Source organism: Diadema antillarum, unplaced genomic scaffold, assembly GCF_040938485.1.
Source record: "Diadema antillarum isolate AM-2024a unplaced genomic scaffold, OU_Dant_1.0 seq00001354_RagTag, whole genome shotgun sequence".
Classification (NCBI taxonomy): domain Eukaryota; kingdom Metazoa; phylum Echinodermata; class Echinoidea; order Diadematoida; family Diadematidae; genus Diadema; species Diadema antillarum.
In genome coordinates, this window is record NW_027272118.1 from 459,049 (window position 1) to 474,075 (window position 15,027).

The 15,027-nt window shown below is 37.3% G+C and overlaps 1 protein-coding gene across 1 annotated transcript; it reads left to right on the forward strand.

Annotated features, from left to right (window-relative positions):
• Window positions 1–5,267: 5,267 nt before the first annotated feature.
• LOC139708608 (uncharacterized protein C3orf38 homolog) lies at window positions 5,268–9,469 on the forward strand. Its single transcript, XM_071620552.1, has 3 exons — window positions 5,268–5,389; window positions 6,722–6,936; window positions 7,976–9,469. The coding sequence occupies exons 1-3, from the start codon at window positions 5,269–5,271 to the stop codon at window positions 8,579–8,581; spliced, it is 942 nt and encodes a 313-aa protein (XP_071476653.1). The 5' UTR covers window position 5,268; the 3' UTR covers window positions 8,582–9,469.
• The last annotated feature ends 5,558 nt before the right edge of the window (window positions 9,470–15,027 follow it).

Sequence of the window (15,027 nt, forward strand, 5' to 3'; positions counted from 1 at the left end):
CATGAAAATATTTTTTGATCGATATAGACGAGGTCGTTGTAAAGATTTGAATGGAAGTCCGGCAAGCTAAATCTACTACATTGTGCAATTGCACTGTGAAATGTGAAGTGAGCATAACAATCAAATCAATGTTGAAAGGGCTTCCATTTAGAAAATCTAGTAGTCATTGTTAATTCTTTTAGCTATCATGATTAATGAAGTTTCCCTTCAATCCCCTAGTACCCTTCAACCGCCTATCACTCTAGCAATTGACGTTATTTTCCTCTTACATAAAATACGTAATTTGTGTCTGTGTGTGTGTGCCTTTGTGTACTATCAGAAACTGAACATCAAACTGAAAATATTAACTAATGAGGAAACAAAATAAAAAGTTACATAAAAAGTAAGCTACAATGTTAAAAGACACAATCGTATACAAGAGAACCTTTTTGAGAATGAGCTACTATAAATCATTACAACTCCCTGTCATAATTATCAGTTTTCTCAGTATCTACTGGTACAAAGACCTGCCAAACCCCTTCGTTTTTAGAGGGTTGAGGATAGAAAAGGCTAGGAAGATTAGAAGGTCTTATCAGACCGCTTAGCGAACAAACAAACAAACAAACTAACATTTGGCAACTGCTCAAGAATAAGACATTCGGTAAAAGGCCATGTCAATATTTGTTGATGTATTTCAGTTCTATTTCAGTTTCAGTTTCAATTTTAGTAGTACGATTGATTGATTCATACAACGATACATTTAGGTCCTCAGAAGATTATGGGGTAGTTTGAAAAAAAAAAACAACACACACACACACACCAACAAATAAACATAATCCATCACCAGCCAGTTGCATTAAGGCGAACAGAACAGTGTCAGCTGTTGACGTAGTTACATTTCGTTATTCAGAAGGTTCGTTTATCCGAAAATGAAATAAAGGTTCCTTACTCCGAAATTATTTTTATTCGAAAAATATTGTATTCGAAAATACGGGGGAAAAAAAAGGTTATTTTTCCAAAATACCTCAATTCAAAAATGAAACATCACTCGTAAAACCAATTTCCAGATGCTATTACTCATACGTAATAATGAAAGTGATTCAGTACGCACTGGCCTCTAATGTTACTTTGTTATTATTGTGTCACGCGCTATAAAGCGCGTCAAGTCTATCCGATGCATTGAACAATTGTAATTATCATTATTGCGTAATAATGAATGTGATTCAGTATGCGCTGGTAACTACGGTCATAGCGCACAAGCTTATGGTGTCGATGCATTGTCCAACGGTTTAATCATTGCCCGATATACGTAATAATGGATATGTGATTAAGTGCGCACTGGTCCCTATGGTCCAGGCGCGTATAGTTTGTTTTGTTTTGTTTTTGTTTTGGTATCACGCGCTAAAAATGCGTTAATTCAATCCAAATGCATTTCTGGGATGTATTTAATCATTGCCTGATGATTGCCCCTAAATGAAGGTGGCATGAAACTCCGAGTAGCAATAAAATACGGATGAACCTGATGTCAACCGAGTGAACTTGTTGCAATACTTCTATATATATATATATATATATATATATATATATATATATAGTATATATATATATATATATATATATATATATATATTGGCAGCAAAACTTGCACAGAGACGTGGCTGTGACGTTGGGTAGCACCCCTTTAATTAAACTTTCGGGCGAATTGCCCTTCTTCAGAATTGTATTAAGGCCGTGTCACACCATTCCGGGCAAGCTACGCGGGCTTGTGGCGAGGAGGTAGTTTCCAGCACGTAGAAGATTTTCAGCGGGCGAACAAGAATGTTTGCAATTTTCATTCATGCCTTGTCATACCGTACGGAGGAACTTCTGCGGCTTGACTTGCGGGGAAACAAATTTACTCCCCGGAGCTCTCCGCAGTTGGTCCGCACCTGACAGTATCTAGCGCGTAGTTGCCCGGAGGTGCTCACGCAAGTCCGATTTAACCGCAGCCAAGTTTTGAGCACGACCAAAACTTTTTCCGGGTGAGTCGCGGGAATGCCCGTAGAGGTCCATGCAGAACGCCAGTAGGAGACCCTTAGCGGCAGTACTTCCCAGGCAGTTCCCACGCAGGTACTTCGCAGTCCCGTATGCAGCCAAGACCAATTCCTTCACTGAGTTGTCAGCCCCCACGCGACTGGTACAAAGGTCACACAGTATACTCGCAAGCATAACGCGTCCAGCAAGTAAGACACATGCGCTGACTCGCACAAATCCTATTCCGCCCTCAGGAATGTCCGGTATGCTAGAAAATCCCTACACGTAACAAGCCCGAGTAGCTTGCCCGGAAAGGTGTGACAGGGCCTAAACACGGTTGCGGGTAAAAAAATATGCGTGCGCACCTCCGGGCGACTCCTTTTGAGATACATGCTAGCTAGGTACTGTCATGTGCGGATCATCTACGGGGACCTCCGATCCGGGTAGTCAAAATTGTTCTTTGCAAGTCGCACGCAAGGCTGGTGTGACACGGCCTTTACTGCTGAGTGCGGTCTTGTGATGTTGTACAGACAACATACATACATATATACATACATATATATATATATATATATATATATATATATATATATATATATATATATCCCTAGTTGGCACCTTAGGGAGACATATTGGGGGGAAGTGTCTTCATTAGGGAGACAACTGGTCATTAAGGAGACAATTTTCGTGTCTCCATTGCGTAAATTGCCATTGAACATGTATTTTAAAATTTGCATATAAAACAAATGGAAATGTCTTCCAAATGACCCATCTAGGAGTAATATATATATATATATATATATATATATATATATATATATATATACAGGAGCAGACGTATTCCCTTGTGTGTATGTTCTGCTTCAGAAACGGATTTTATTCTAACATCACATCGCATCCTGGTCGCTGATGAAGAATGCGATGACTAACCTGTTTGGTGTCTTGTTTCTAAAACATGCGCTTTCCTCGCCAGGATAAAGCGTTTTAATGCCATATTAGGTTTTAATCTCATATTAGGTTTTAATCTCATATATATATATATATTTTTTTTTTTATTTTTTTTTTACGGAAGAGTAAATGCAATAATTTACTGTATTTCATACATTTTGTATTTCTTAAGATCATTCATTTTTAACAAATATATTATTGCTGTATTTTTGTCGGCATATTGTATTCTTGAAAAGAAAAAAGTTTCCGAAAAATTGTGAACTGAATAATACTGAATGTTAAAAGACTCTCAGAATTTAGCGGAATCACATTCAGGTTTTAAAGTGCTTGCTGTTGCCAATATGCTCTGACTGATCTCAGCATTTTTTAGAATTAATGCTTTGCCGAAATTAACCCGATGTGATTTAACATTCCTAAAGAACTTGACTGCGCATGACCAAACGCAGAGCATGATTCGGATAGGACGGACGTACGATGCTCGTTTTACCGAAGGTTCGTTTTTCCTAACACGCAAAATAATTTATTCTATCTGCAGCTGATCGGTGGCTTCGTTTAACGACAAGACATGAAATCTTATCCGGATAGCTGTTGCGTTATTTATGGGAGGTTCATTACTACCGACCGGGGGTTCGTTATTCCGAAACAGGAATGAAGTTCATTTACCAGAAAATAAAACTATATACGCTAGTTATCATAATACAGAAAAGAAATAGGGTTTAACATTTGGAGAATGCAATATAGACTGTTAAGCCAAACTTAAAATAACAAATTTCTTTTTAATCCAAAAGTATCTCTCTCTCTCTCTCTCTCTCTCTCTCTCTCTCTATATATATATATATATATATATATATATATATATATTATTGAAGAAAATGACGTGATATTGAGGTTTGTTCAATTGAAAATCAAATGGAGTATAAAATCGTTTATCAGAGAATAAAATATGAAATACGAATAATGCTCCTTAATCTGAAAGTGAAATAAGGTCCAATTATTGGAAAATAAATTGGGTCATTTTATCCGAAAATAAACAAAAGGGTGCGCTGTTAATCCTATAAGCTATTTGTGAGAACTATATTTTCTTCACTGAAGTTGGGAATCGTGGTGTTGATGAAGAGGAGGAGGGATACGGAGTACGGAGAAGAAAGAGTGTACGAGGTGAAAGGGGGGACTGTGGAGGAGGATCGAGCGATACATGATGAACAGTTAAAAAAGAAAAGCCTATGCACACTGATTTAAAGTACGATAGTTAAAATACGATAGTTTGTCTTTTTCCAATCAATAAAATCCTTTTTTTTTTTTTTTTTTTTTTTTGCATGTGTGCTATGTAACCCATCTGTGGACCAAAATATTATTGGGTCCGAGAAGATGAAAGTGTAACTGACATGTCACATGTCGCCTTCCAGTCTTCTTGGTCCCGATATACTAGTATTCAGTGTGCCGTATATACTGCGATAGATGGGGCTTTCCACTTCCTCTCCATTATCTCTACTCCAAGCATCCGAGCAGAAATTCTGCCTATTTGCTGAAGTGAGCGCATTCAAACTCAATGCCTTTTTTTTTGTGTGTGTGTGTGTGTACAAAAGTATACTCTGCAGTGTTAATGTTCAGCGCTGAACATTGCAGAGTAATAATTTTGTTTAAAAAAGGGGGGCGTTGAGTTTGAATGCGCTCGCTTCTGCTTAGGCAGAATTTCTGCTCGGATGCTTGGAGGAGAGATAACACAATCACTAGCTCGTGATTTGTGTTATTTCATTCATGTAAATTATTGTAAATAGTGTGATTTTGTATAATTTTTTTAAAAATAAAAGATAAATTACCCCCCCCAAAAAAAAAAAAAAAATCAGCTCTTCACGTATCAGTAAATGCCTTCATTTCATTTCATTTATTTGGGGGATATTGAAACTACAATGACCAGTTTCAAATCACGAAAAATTGTCAGAACGTTCGACACAATCCTCCCTTGGTCCACCCGAGGAAAAAAAAAAAAAAATCTCTTGACTACAGAGTTCCGCTGATCCTTTCTCCATGCAGCTGTGACGTAATTACTAGTATGTCCATCAATAATTATGTCCATCATGCGTATTCTTTAATGTCCATCAGTCTCTGTGTCAGCGTTTTTTGTTCATTTCTTGTTTTTATTAATTCCCCCTGATGGTGGAGGAGGAGGAGGAAGAGGAAGAACAACAGCTGGGGATTCCCCTCTTGAAAACGTACTAAATGTGCACCGGTCCTCTAACACTTGACCGACCGTACCGTATCGTACAACGGTAAACCGAGCTGTTCTCACGTCTCAGCTCAGCTTCAGAGCTGCAGCCAGTAAACAAAATGTTGTCCAAACGAGAAAAACAGGGTGTTTTAATGTTGCTTGATAAAATGCCACAAGAAGAACTGAAGCAGCTGGCAGGTACAGTGACGAATCGCCTTATTACCTTACAAAGTAAAGGAGGTAAGTTTCTTTGTATATAGTATATATAGACTAGGCCTAAAAAATTACTTCGAGACGAAGGCAGATTTTGCGCTGCTTTGTTACTGTAGTCCCATGCACTGCGATAGGCGTTTCCTGATCGGAGTGATGAGGTTGTGAAAGATGCCCCTAAGACTTTAGTTTCATTGACCCCTTGCCTTGTGCATTTGATTATGTTAGCAGACTGTGTGTAAATATCAAAGTGAATTCATGCACCCTAGATTTTTATATGACTGGAACCAAAGAGATTATGGAAAGAGTTTCTTATGTCCCCCCCCCCCCCCACTGCACTAATTTGCACAAAATAAATTACTATTTTTTTAAAAACTAATATAATAAAGTAATTAAAAAGGTTATGCTAGGGTTATGTCTCAAAAGGAAGTCTTCCCATAAATGTCATAACCTTTATTTAATTTATTATTAGTAAAAAAAAAAAAGTATTTTAGTGGGGGGGGGGGGGGGGGGGGGGGGGGACATAAGGAACTCTTTCCGAGATTATCTTTGCCTGTAATCCCTGTATGTAGCCTAACCTGCAATTTTTGGTATAAAGCTGTGCAGTAGGAACGGATTCAGCATTTGTAGCCATGTGTGTTTACAACACTGAATACTGAATTTGCCTCCTGCTTTATACTTTGGCTCAATAGATTAATATTATTCAGACTCGTGAATTCAGAAAGGGACTATTTTCTGTGAACCAATATGTGAATTAGCTGACCTCTCTACAAAGCAAAGAAAGTGAAGCTGATGTATATCAGCAAGTTGATAGTGATCACTTACGTAAAAGAAGCTGTTTCAGCTACTCTTACAACAGAATCAGAACCATACCTAGGCCTAAGCCCCTAGATTTGATAATCTTTAGAATTCTTCCTCAAGTAAATTCCTTGCAACCAAAAGGAATACACTATAGGCTTCACATTTATCATACGATGATTTTTGGACAACAGGACAGTTCACCACTAATTTCTAATGGCATACTGATTTGATACTGTTTTAAAATTGCAGGATGCATAAATATGGAATGAACCTTATTTTTATGATAAATGCATGAGCCATCCACACTTCATACACACACACTAACCCCCCCAAAACCCCCAAAAAATTGTATGCAACCATTCTTTTTTTATTCACTTTATGATCTGTGGAGTGCACTTTAAAGTATGCATCGTTGTTGTTTTTTTCAATCGATGTACCAAATTTATTGATTTATCATTATTTTTTTTAGTAATTTATTTTCAGAAGTACAATGTATTCATTCATGCCATTATGTAGTAATTTGTTTATTAAAATGTATTTCATACTGCTGTGTTTTTACAGAAGCCATCAAAGCCATCATTATGTACACTGACAATGCCGAGGAGTTTCTGCGACGTAAGCGCGTCAAACGTGACCTGCTCTTCACCTACCTTGCCGAGTGCAATGTGGCAATTTCGCCACAGTCTGATAAATCTGCGCTGATCAGAAGGGTGATGGAATACTGGCAATCGCCTCCAGTGGCTGAGCAGTCTGTGAGGTTGGCAAAAGACACACATGTACGTAGTACTTTGTGCTTTCCTCATTCAAACCGTACCGTGCAATTTCACAACATGTTCAAAACATAAATGGAGTGAAATCAAGAGAAGGGTTGACGTTCCTAAAGCATTTGACTTGAGACTAAAAAGAAATTATGGATTGACATTTTTCAGGACACAATACTTAGAAACATCCACATCTGCAAGTTACAATGTAGATGCTGGTGTCATGGTCTCGCATCATTGACCATGTTACTGTACAATCAAATAGATATTGTGTACATTTATTGAAACTTCAGATATGGAAGACACATAGAGTCAATGCTAAATCACCCTATAAAATCTAAATTTCCTCCCTTCATATGTAGTTTGCGAGCAATATCACCATGCATTTGGAAAATGTGGGAAACTATAAAATGCTAAATATTACTGTCTTTTTCTTCTGATTTTTGATGAAACATTATGAACCAGTTTGTCAGATTTTGCTCTACATTTATGATAGTCAGTGTGAACATGGTGCAGCATTGAACTTTAAAGTGTTATGTCATGGTAACATAATTTTTTGTTAATGTGTACTAGGGAAATATCTTTTTTAAAGAAAAAAAAGTTTATCTTGACATAAGATTAATTCCAAGAAATATTAAAACATTGAGTACAATCTTGTATAATTATGCAACTTTACAATACCACCCATTTGAAGTACAAACCCTCCATAGAGATTTCAGAATATATTTTATGTCTCAAGCATATCATTCAAAATGTATGTTTATGAGTTATCACAATGAAAAAGGCAAAGCAATGTCCTGACTTGGAATACTCAAAAAGTTGCATAGGGACAGCCAAACTGTGTTGGATGTACACCGATTCTAAAGTATACATCTCAACCGACTCATAACAGTTCTTTGACAACTGCTGTGAAGCATCTGTCTGGTAATTGAATATCTTTGTGCTTCCCTTTCATTGTCAAATTTCATTTGGGGGCTTAAGAAACACCTTTACTGGTTTAAAAGTGACTTTCAGATTGACAGAAATTACATTTTTGCCCTTTTTTCTCCCACAGTGTGAGTTGAAGAGAGAGGAGGTATCCAGGGCTGAAAGACCAGTCACCTCTCAGCATAGAGAAAACACAAGTACTAGTAGTCTACATAAAGGCAGCAAAGAAACGGATACCACACACTGGAGCCAGGAGCTGGCAAAGCAATTCTCATCTTGGTTCTTCTCCCAGCTGAATTTAATGCATCCAATGAATGTACAGCAAAGTGCAGATTGGGGACCACAGCACTTTCTACCGGACGCGTGTCTCAAACTCTACGTTATTCGTGGTTCGCAGAAAGATTTGGAAACCTACGAAGGCTCGGACCTTGTGGCAAACAGACTTAAGTGCCTGGTCAGTGACGAGGAGCTAATATTCAACCCCAACTTGTTGCCGGACGGGACGAGGGGACGTAGCGAGTCACATGGTCTTGTCGTGACCATGGTGTGTGGGACTCTCCATCAGGCCAGCAACTGTGTTGGAGTCTTTGAGCAGAGCACCGGCCTGGTCAGGGATCCCCTTGCGGACAATAAATGGAAGGTCAAATATGTCAATCTTCAGATTAAGTGTAGTTCTCCTTCTCAGATGCCAACATTGGAAGGCTCGGGAGACCAACTTGCACTCACATCATGATAATCCTGAGTGGACTTCTTTGCATGTATACGTGTTTGTTCATTGGCCACGTGAAAACTTCATCTCAAAACTGGAATCCACTTATCTTGTGTGCATTCGAACTTTTTGTTAATGTGGTCAAGTATCAAAACTGGTGGTTGTAACTAGATAGCAGCAGTCACTCCAATCTAACTGCTATATGTGTGGTATATTTTAATGTGTTTGGATACTGCGAGTCGACAGATATTTGTGAAATGGACAACTCGTGAAACTATTGCCTGCCTTAAAAACAGAGCAACTACAATATCTACTTAGTCTTATCACTCATGTCTGTGACTAGTGTTTAGATGAATGGTACCGAGACCAAGTCAATAGATGGTCATCAACATTTTTACACAGAAAACTTTTGGGCGAAGCAGCAGATTGCATGTTAACCCAAGTTCAAAACTCAAGCATAGAGTGATAAGAGTCATGGTGAGCAGTGAGTGTTAATTTGTGACACAGTTTGTTGTCTTCCACTTTGATGGAATGGGAGATTTCTAACATTACTTTAACTGTCATATTGGGTCATCGCAATGCATCAAAAAAGTGGGACTTCTTTCATCATGGTCATAACTATGGTAGAGATCATTAGAGAGAGGTACTGTCCCTTTAATATTGAGGGGACCAAATTCATGCAGGTCAGGAATGGTAATTTATTAGTGAACTTGAGGGTCCATTAGCATAAGGAACTTGTGCCTTGTAGCCTTGGTATAAACTTTCATCTTAAATTTAGATGAAGACAGGATGTGTAAATAGTATTATTTTAAAAGTCATCAAGGTATGCGATACAACTGAAGTTGAGAATAGATTTTGCACTGCCGGTACGTGCTATTACGTAAAGATTTATCTACATTCAAGCTTGGGTTTGCCAAAGATTTTGGCGCATACACTGGAGAGAGGTAATGGTAAACTCTTTCACCATACAAATGTTGTTTAACTGATAAGTGCTGATAAGCATACAACATCGTTGTGAGTTTTGTGTCCTCTTGCAAAAATCAAATGAATTTATGGGATATGCTTTTGCCAAGTTCATATGAATCGTTTCTGAAATCCCCAAAGACTTTGCACAAGACCAACAGGTTTTCCATCAGTTATAGGACTACCGTAGTTACCCATTTAAATCATCCAGTTAATGTCACTTTATGTCTATGTGGTCCGCTTTAGTTGTTCACCAATCTGGTCAACTCTGCATGAGTTGAATCCTTTAGGACTTGGAGAATAAGCAAAGTTTTGGGCAAAATTTGACTTGCAATACATCTGAGCACACATTTTTCATAGTTTTATCTGTGGATTTATTTTAATAGATTTTTTTTGGCAGAAGTTTAACTCCCATGAATCTGACTCATTCAGAGTTGAGTGTGCTGTACTCCATACTCGGTATCTTACGTGTATTTCACTTTGACCCCTTGACCTTAATGCTTGAAACGTCAAAGCCTCTTACTGGCATTTTCAAAACATTATTGGTAGTAGTGTTTACATTCAGTTTAATACAGTGCTCGTTAGTTAAAACTTCACCATTGATTTTATGAAACGTCTCTACCAGTGTCCCCATTAATAGCTTAGTAGTGTCCCAGAATTTAGCCTTGTAATAATGATAGTACATTTTAAAAATGCATAGCACAATGATCTTATGTACTCACTCCTATCTCTTAGCCAATACTGGCCTAATATCATCCCCATGGATCTGCTTTATCAAAGTCTGTGTTCATGAGGAGTTGTTAATTGACCATTTCTTTCTTTTTTTGACAAATCTTTTGCATATTTGCATATATTCTTTTTATAGGTCATCCCTGCCTCGAAAATCCATCCTATAATCATGGACCTAGTACACATGGACATTTATTGCTCGTTAAGTAAATTATGCATGTGTTTCATTCAAAAGTATCCCCCCAAAAGATATGTAAATATGCTTTTGTGCTTTGATCCTATATCATCACCACCAACGGCCAGGCTGGATAGAAACAGGACGGCACTTTGAGAAATGTAAAAACACAGCAAGAAATCACTGCTGAAGTAATTCCATTTGAGAAATACACATACTTTGCAAGAGAAAGTAGATATTTTGGCGGATTGTTTGTGATTTGAAATGTATTTTCCCCCAATTTTTCACACAAATGTTGTTTCAGAGTGAACATGGACAGTAACTGTAGGTCTGTATGTCTTACCATTAAGCAAAGTTACATGCCCACAAGTGTCCACTTCATTAGTGACCAATTTTGTGACAGAAAAACGTGCCATATTTCCATGTTTCCATCATTTGTGTTTATCCTTTTAAGGCAGTCGAGTCTGAAAAGGCATCTCAGCAAAATCAGACCAAAATGAGGGAAATAGCTCTTTTGTCAGTGATAATGTATTATAATGCAATCATCATTGTCCAAACATCTGAATGTACCGGTACTCATTAAGGCAATAATTTTATCAGAAATGTATGAATGTGAGTTCTTTATAATTCATTCTTAATCTTGATTTAGGAAAATCTTGTTGGAATGCCCTTGGGAAAATTGTGGAGCAATGGCACCATCAATCCATCTTATTTGTATAATGTAATCAGAACTGGTATCACTAGTTTGGGAAACCCTTAACCCGTTGAGGACGGACTGATTTTGTTACAACACGCATTTCCCATAGACACCTGCCCGACTATACTCAGGACTCGTCCTCAACGGGTTAATTTTGGAAATTGCATTCATATACAGTGTACTCCTGTTAACACAAACACGGTTATAGCGAAATTCCGGTAACAACGAAGTACAAATTCAGGCCGAACATCGTCCGTGCTATGTGTTTTTATTGTTTAATTGTTCGATTATAACGAAACTTTGATAACTGCCGGTCCGAAGGGCTTTGATATAGTGGGAGTCCACTGTATTTATACTCTCAGTTTTTGACAGATTTTTCATGAAACACTCACTGTCCTGTTTGCCTTTTATTCTACTTGTAAAATTTATCCTATGCATGGAATGGAGTTGCTCTTTAAGGAGACGTGGTTTGTTATATGATCATTTGGAACCAATAGACATGAAATGTGATATTCTGTATTTGATGCTGATATAATCCACAGACTTGCTTGGACACAGAACTTTAACAAAGGTTAACATTGATCTAGGCTCGAGATTGTAGTCTCTAGTGTTGTTATTATGTTTTTATTATGACTCCAAGAGTTTGATGAACCCATATTTATGTTTTTTTGTTGTTTGGGCATGTAAAGCAGAAAGTTGTTAATTTTGTTACATTGCAAAGGGGCTAATAAGTAGAAATCTATACAGAATGAGTAAAAGACATTTAACAAAGACATTCATCAGTGCAGCTGTATTACTGATTTAAGCAATAGTTAGTACTACAGTGTACTGTAAGTGTGGAAATGCTTGCGCAAGTACAGTAATTTTTCATGCTTGATTGGGTAAGATGAATTTTGCATGTTTTTAATTCTGCAAAATCAAAATATAAACTATATATTATATTACATATAACAAGCAGCCAATTTTCAGGCTTTCATGTTTGCATGCATTTTGTGTCATGGGAAATATACCAGTAGTCTCACCAAAAAATTTATACTTTTACAGTTTATAAATTTGGCCATTACTAATTGCCATGTCCTGGCTCCAGTAAAATTGCTGTATTTCTGTTCTATAGATGAAGGAAGATCTGTAGATTTCCATGAATTCCAACACAAACTTGAAATCCAGTCGTAAACTATCCTTTGCAGGAAAGATTGGAAAGAAATGGAAGGGCCTGCGAAAACATTGTTACTACAACTCTATTTTTGAAAGAACAGAACGAACATGGAAAGTGGTACATGATTAACAAAAGTATAAAATCACAAATATCCACAGGAGGATAAATTAAAACTCAAAATATATGTGAAATGAGTGAATGCAGCAATATTAGTGAAACACATCAGTGAACTTTGGGGTAAATTGGACAGTCTGATTAAAACTTTGAATTTTTAAAGTGTTAATGCAGCCTTTGCTGGATGAGAGGGCTACAACACTTTGTGAAATCATTTTGATATGGAAAACAATGTAAATAAAATACACAGATTATTCAAAATTTTATTTACTTTTGCAGCATAATGAAAGAACACTTGACTTGCCCTTTTCAGAAAGCAATACCCTCAACGCGTGTCATTTACAAGTCAGGGGAATGTGTTTTTTCATAAAAAATGAACTTTTGCGAACGCTCATGCTATCTTAATTATTTTGTTTTCGATGCGTGACATCTTGAACTGTAGTAGTCTTCTCATCAAGCGACGGGGGCACCAAAACTTTAACATTTCATAACTTTAGAACCCATTGTTCAATCTTCCCCAAATTTATCTGATGTGTTCTACTAATTAATGTTCCATTCACTCAATCCACATGTATATTTGGGTTTCATTATCCTGAAAGCTTTTTTATACTGTATCTTGTAAAATGTGCACACTGACAATTTGCACAGATAAAATCTGAGCTCGCATTCCACTGTGTACACACAGAGAGTAAAATCTGCAGAATGATACCAAATACAAAGAAAATGCATTCACACTCTTTTGTTTAATGACTCTTTTAATGACAATCTTACATTATTTATACAATGTCTGATTTGAGGGAATAACACTGAGAAATACACTTACATGGACTTACAGATGATATTGTTTATATTCATGTGTAGCTCTTAATTGGATGGACAGAGAAAGAATGTACAACACAGTGAGATAAGTATGTGACATGATGCATGGAGTTAAAACATTACAGAATTTCATACAAATTACAGTCTGACGTATGCTAGAAAACATCTATAGAAATTGGTGTGAAGGATACACACATTCTAGGTTTTAATTCTTGTAATATTTATGTCTTTTATTAGTTGCTAGTTGCATGCATCACACTAGTTTTGAAACAAATGGTATTTCTCACAAGTATACAAAGCCTAGCACAACATTGTCATCATCAACGATTAATGCGTGCTAAATTGGGTTATTCATCTACAAGCAATGAAAATGTACACTAGTGTCAATTGTGCAAATGAGTGTTAGAACCTGTCAGAGCTCCAGTGAAAAGTACTCGGCCATTCAGATAAGTAAAGTTCAAAATTACCCTGCCCGATCTCCAGCCACACTTAGAAAGTATAGTAATGAAAACAAAAACATGACAGCTGGGCACCTTGTAACAAGAAATGGTTTCTATTCAACGCTCTCCCCAAATACACATCATATCACATCATGTAGAAGATATCGTGTTAAATACCAACATCAAAATGCACTGTCAGAATTGCGAGGATTAATTTTATCAGTAAAGTTTGGGCCTACAGGGCTTCACGTCCTGTAAAATTTCTTTCCAGGACTTAAAACTGGTCAGAGGCCCTGAATATAACAATGTGCAAAGCACACAGTCTTCATCTCTCCAAAACATACAATCATCCCAAATCATAATCATAGTGCCAGGTACTGCCACATCAATAATGTCGCCTTCATCAATGCAGTGTACAAATTGGTAGACTGCAAGCTGCTGCTTATTACATAAACTGGCAGTGTTGACTCTTTTTAACGCAAGAGCACTACATCTGTGTTTAGAGGGATTTATTGCTTGCCTCTTGTGTCCTTTTGACATCGCATGGTGCAAATATAGCAAAATACAGACATGGAACAGCAAAAGAACCAGCAAAAGACGGCCCCCAATTCTCATCTTTGCTTTTGTTGTACTGCAATGCTATCTGCAATGGCAACAGACATCATTATGTTGGGTGACAATATTCCGTGTGGAAACATTGAATTTGCCCTTACACTTCTCAGGGTTACATCAACAACACAGTGTATTTCTTTCTGGTGTGAATCAATCATACAACGGTGCAACTACTAACATTCTTTTGTGTGAGAGCATTTTCTGTATACACTAGCACTGGCAGGTGTGTGTGCATTCACGGTGCATTTGTGCATGTACAATTTGTATGCATGCATGTACCATGCCCTGTAGATAAAAGAAAACTTTAGGGATGGTACAGAAAAAAAAAAAAACTTACTTCTTTGAACCCTCTGCTCATGACCATGCCACCCAAAATAAGTAAAAACAACATGGATTACACAGAATAGTCATTTCTGTCTCTCAAGTCAATGACAGCGAAAACTGCTTCCTAATTAGAGCTTTCATGGCTTATCATACAAATGGGACACAAAAACATAGCAGTAGCTGCTACTCTGTCTACAGTAGACATACTGAGTTCACTCTCAGCATACAAATGTTAGAAATATCAACTGGTCGACACCTATGGTATTTTCTCCTACCTTCACTAAATAAGGTAACTGTGGATAGTTTCCTTCTTTAGACAAATTTCTATGCTTTGCCACCTGTTTAGAGTTCCATCCAATCCTTCACTCTGTGTATATCTGGATAGCAGAGAGCTGCTTAATGTAAGCAAACTCAATCTTATCATTACACATAGCAGCCATT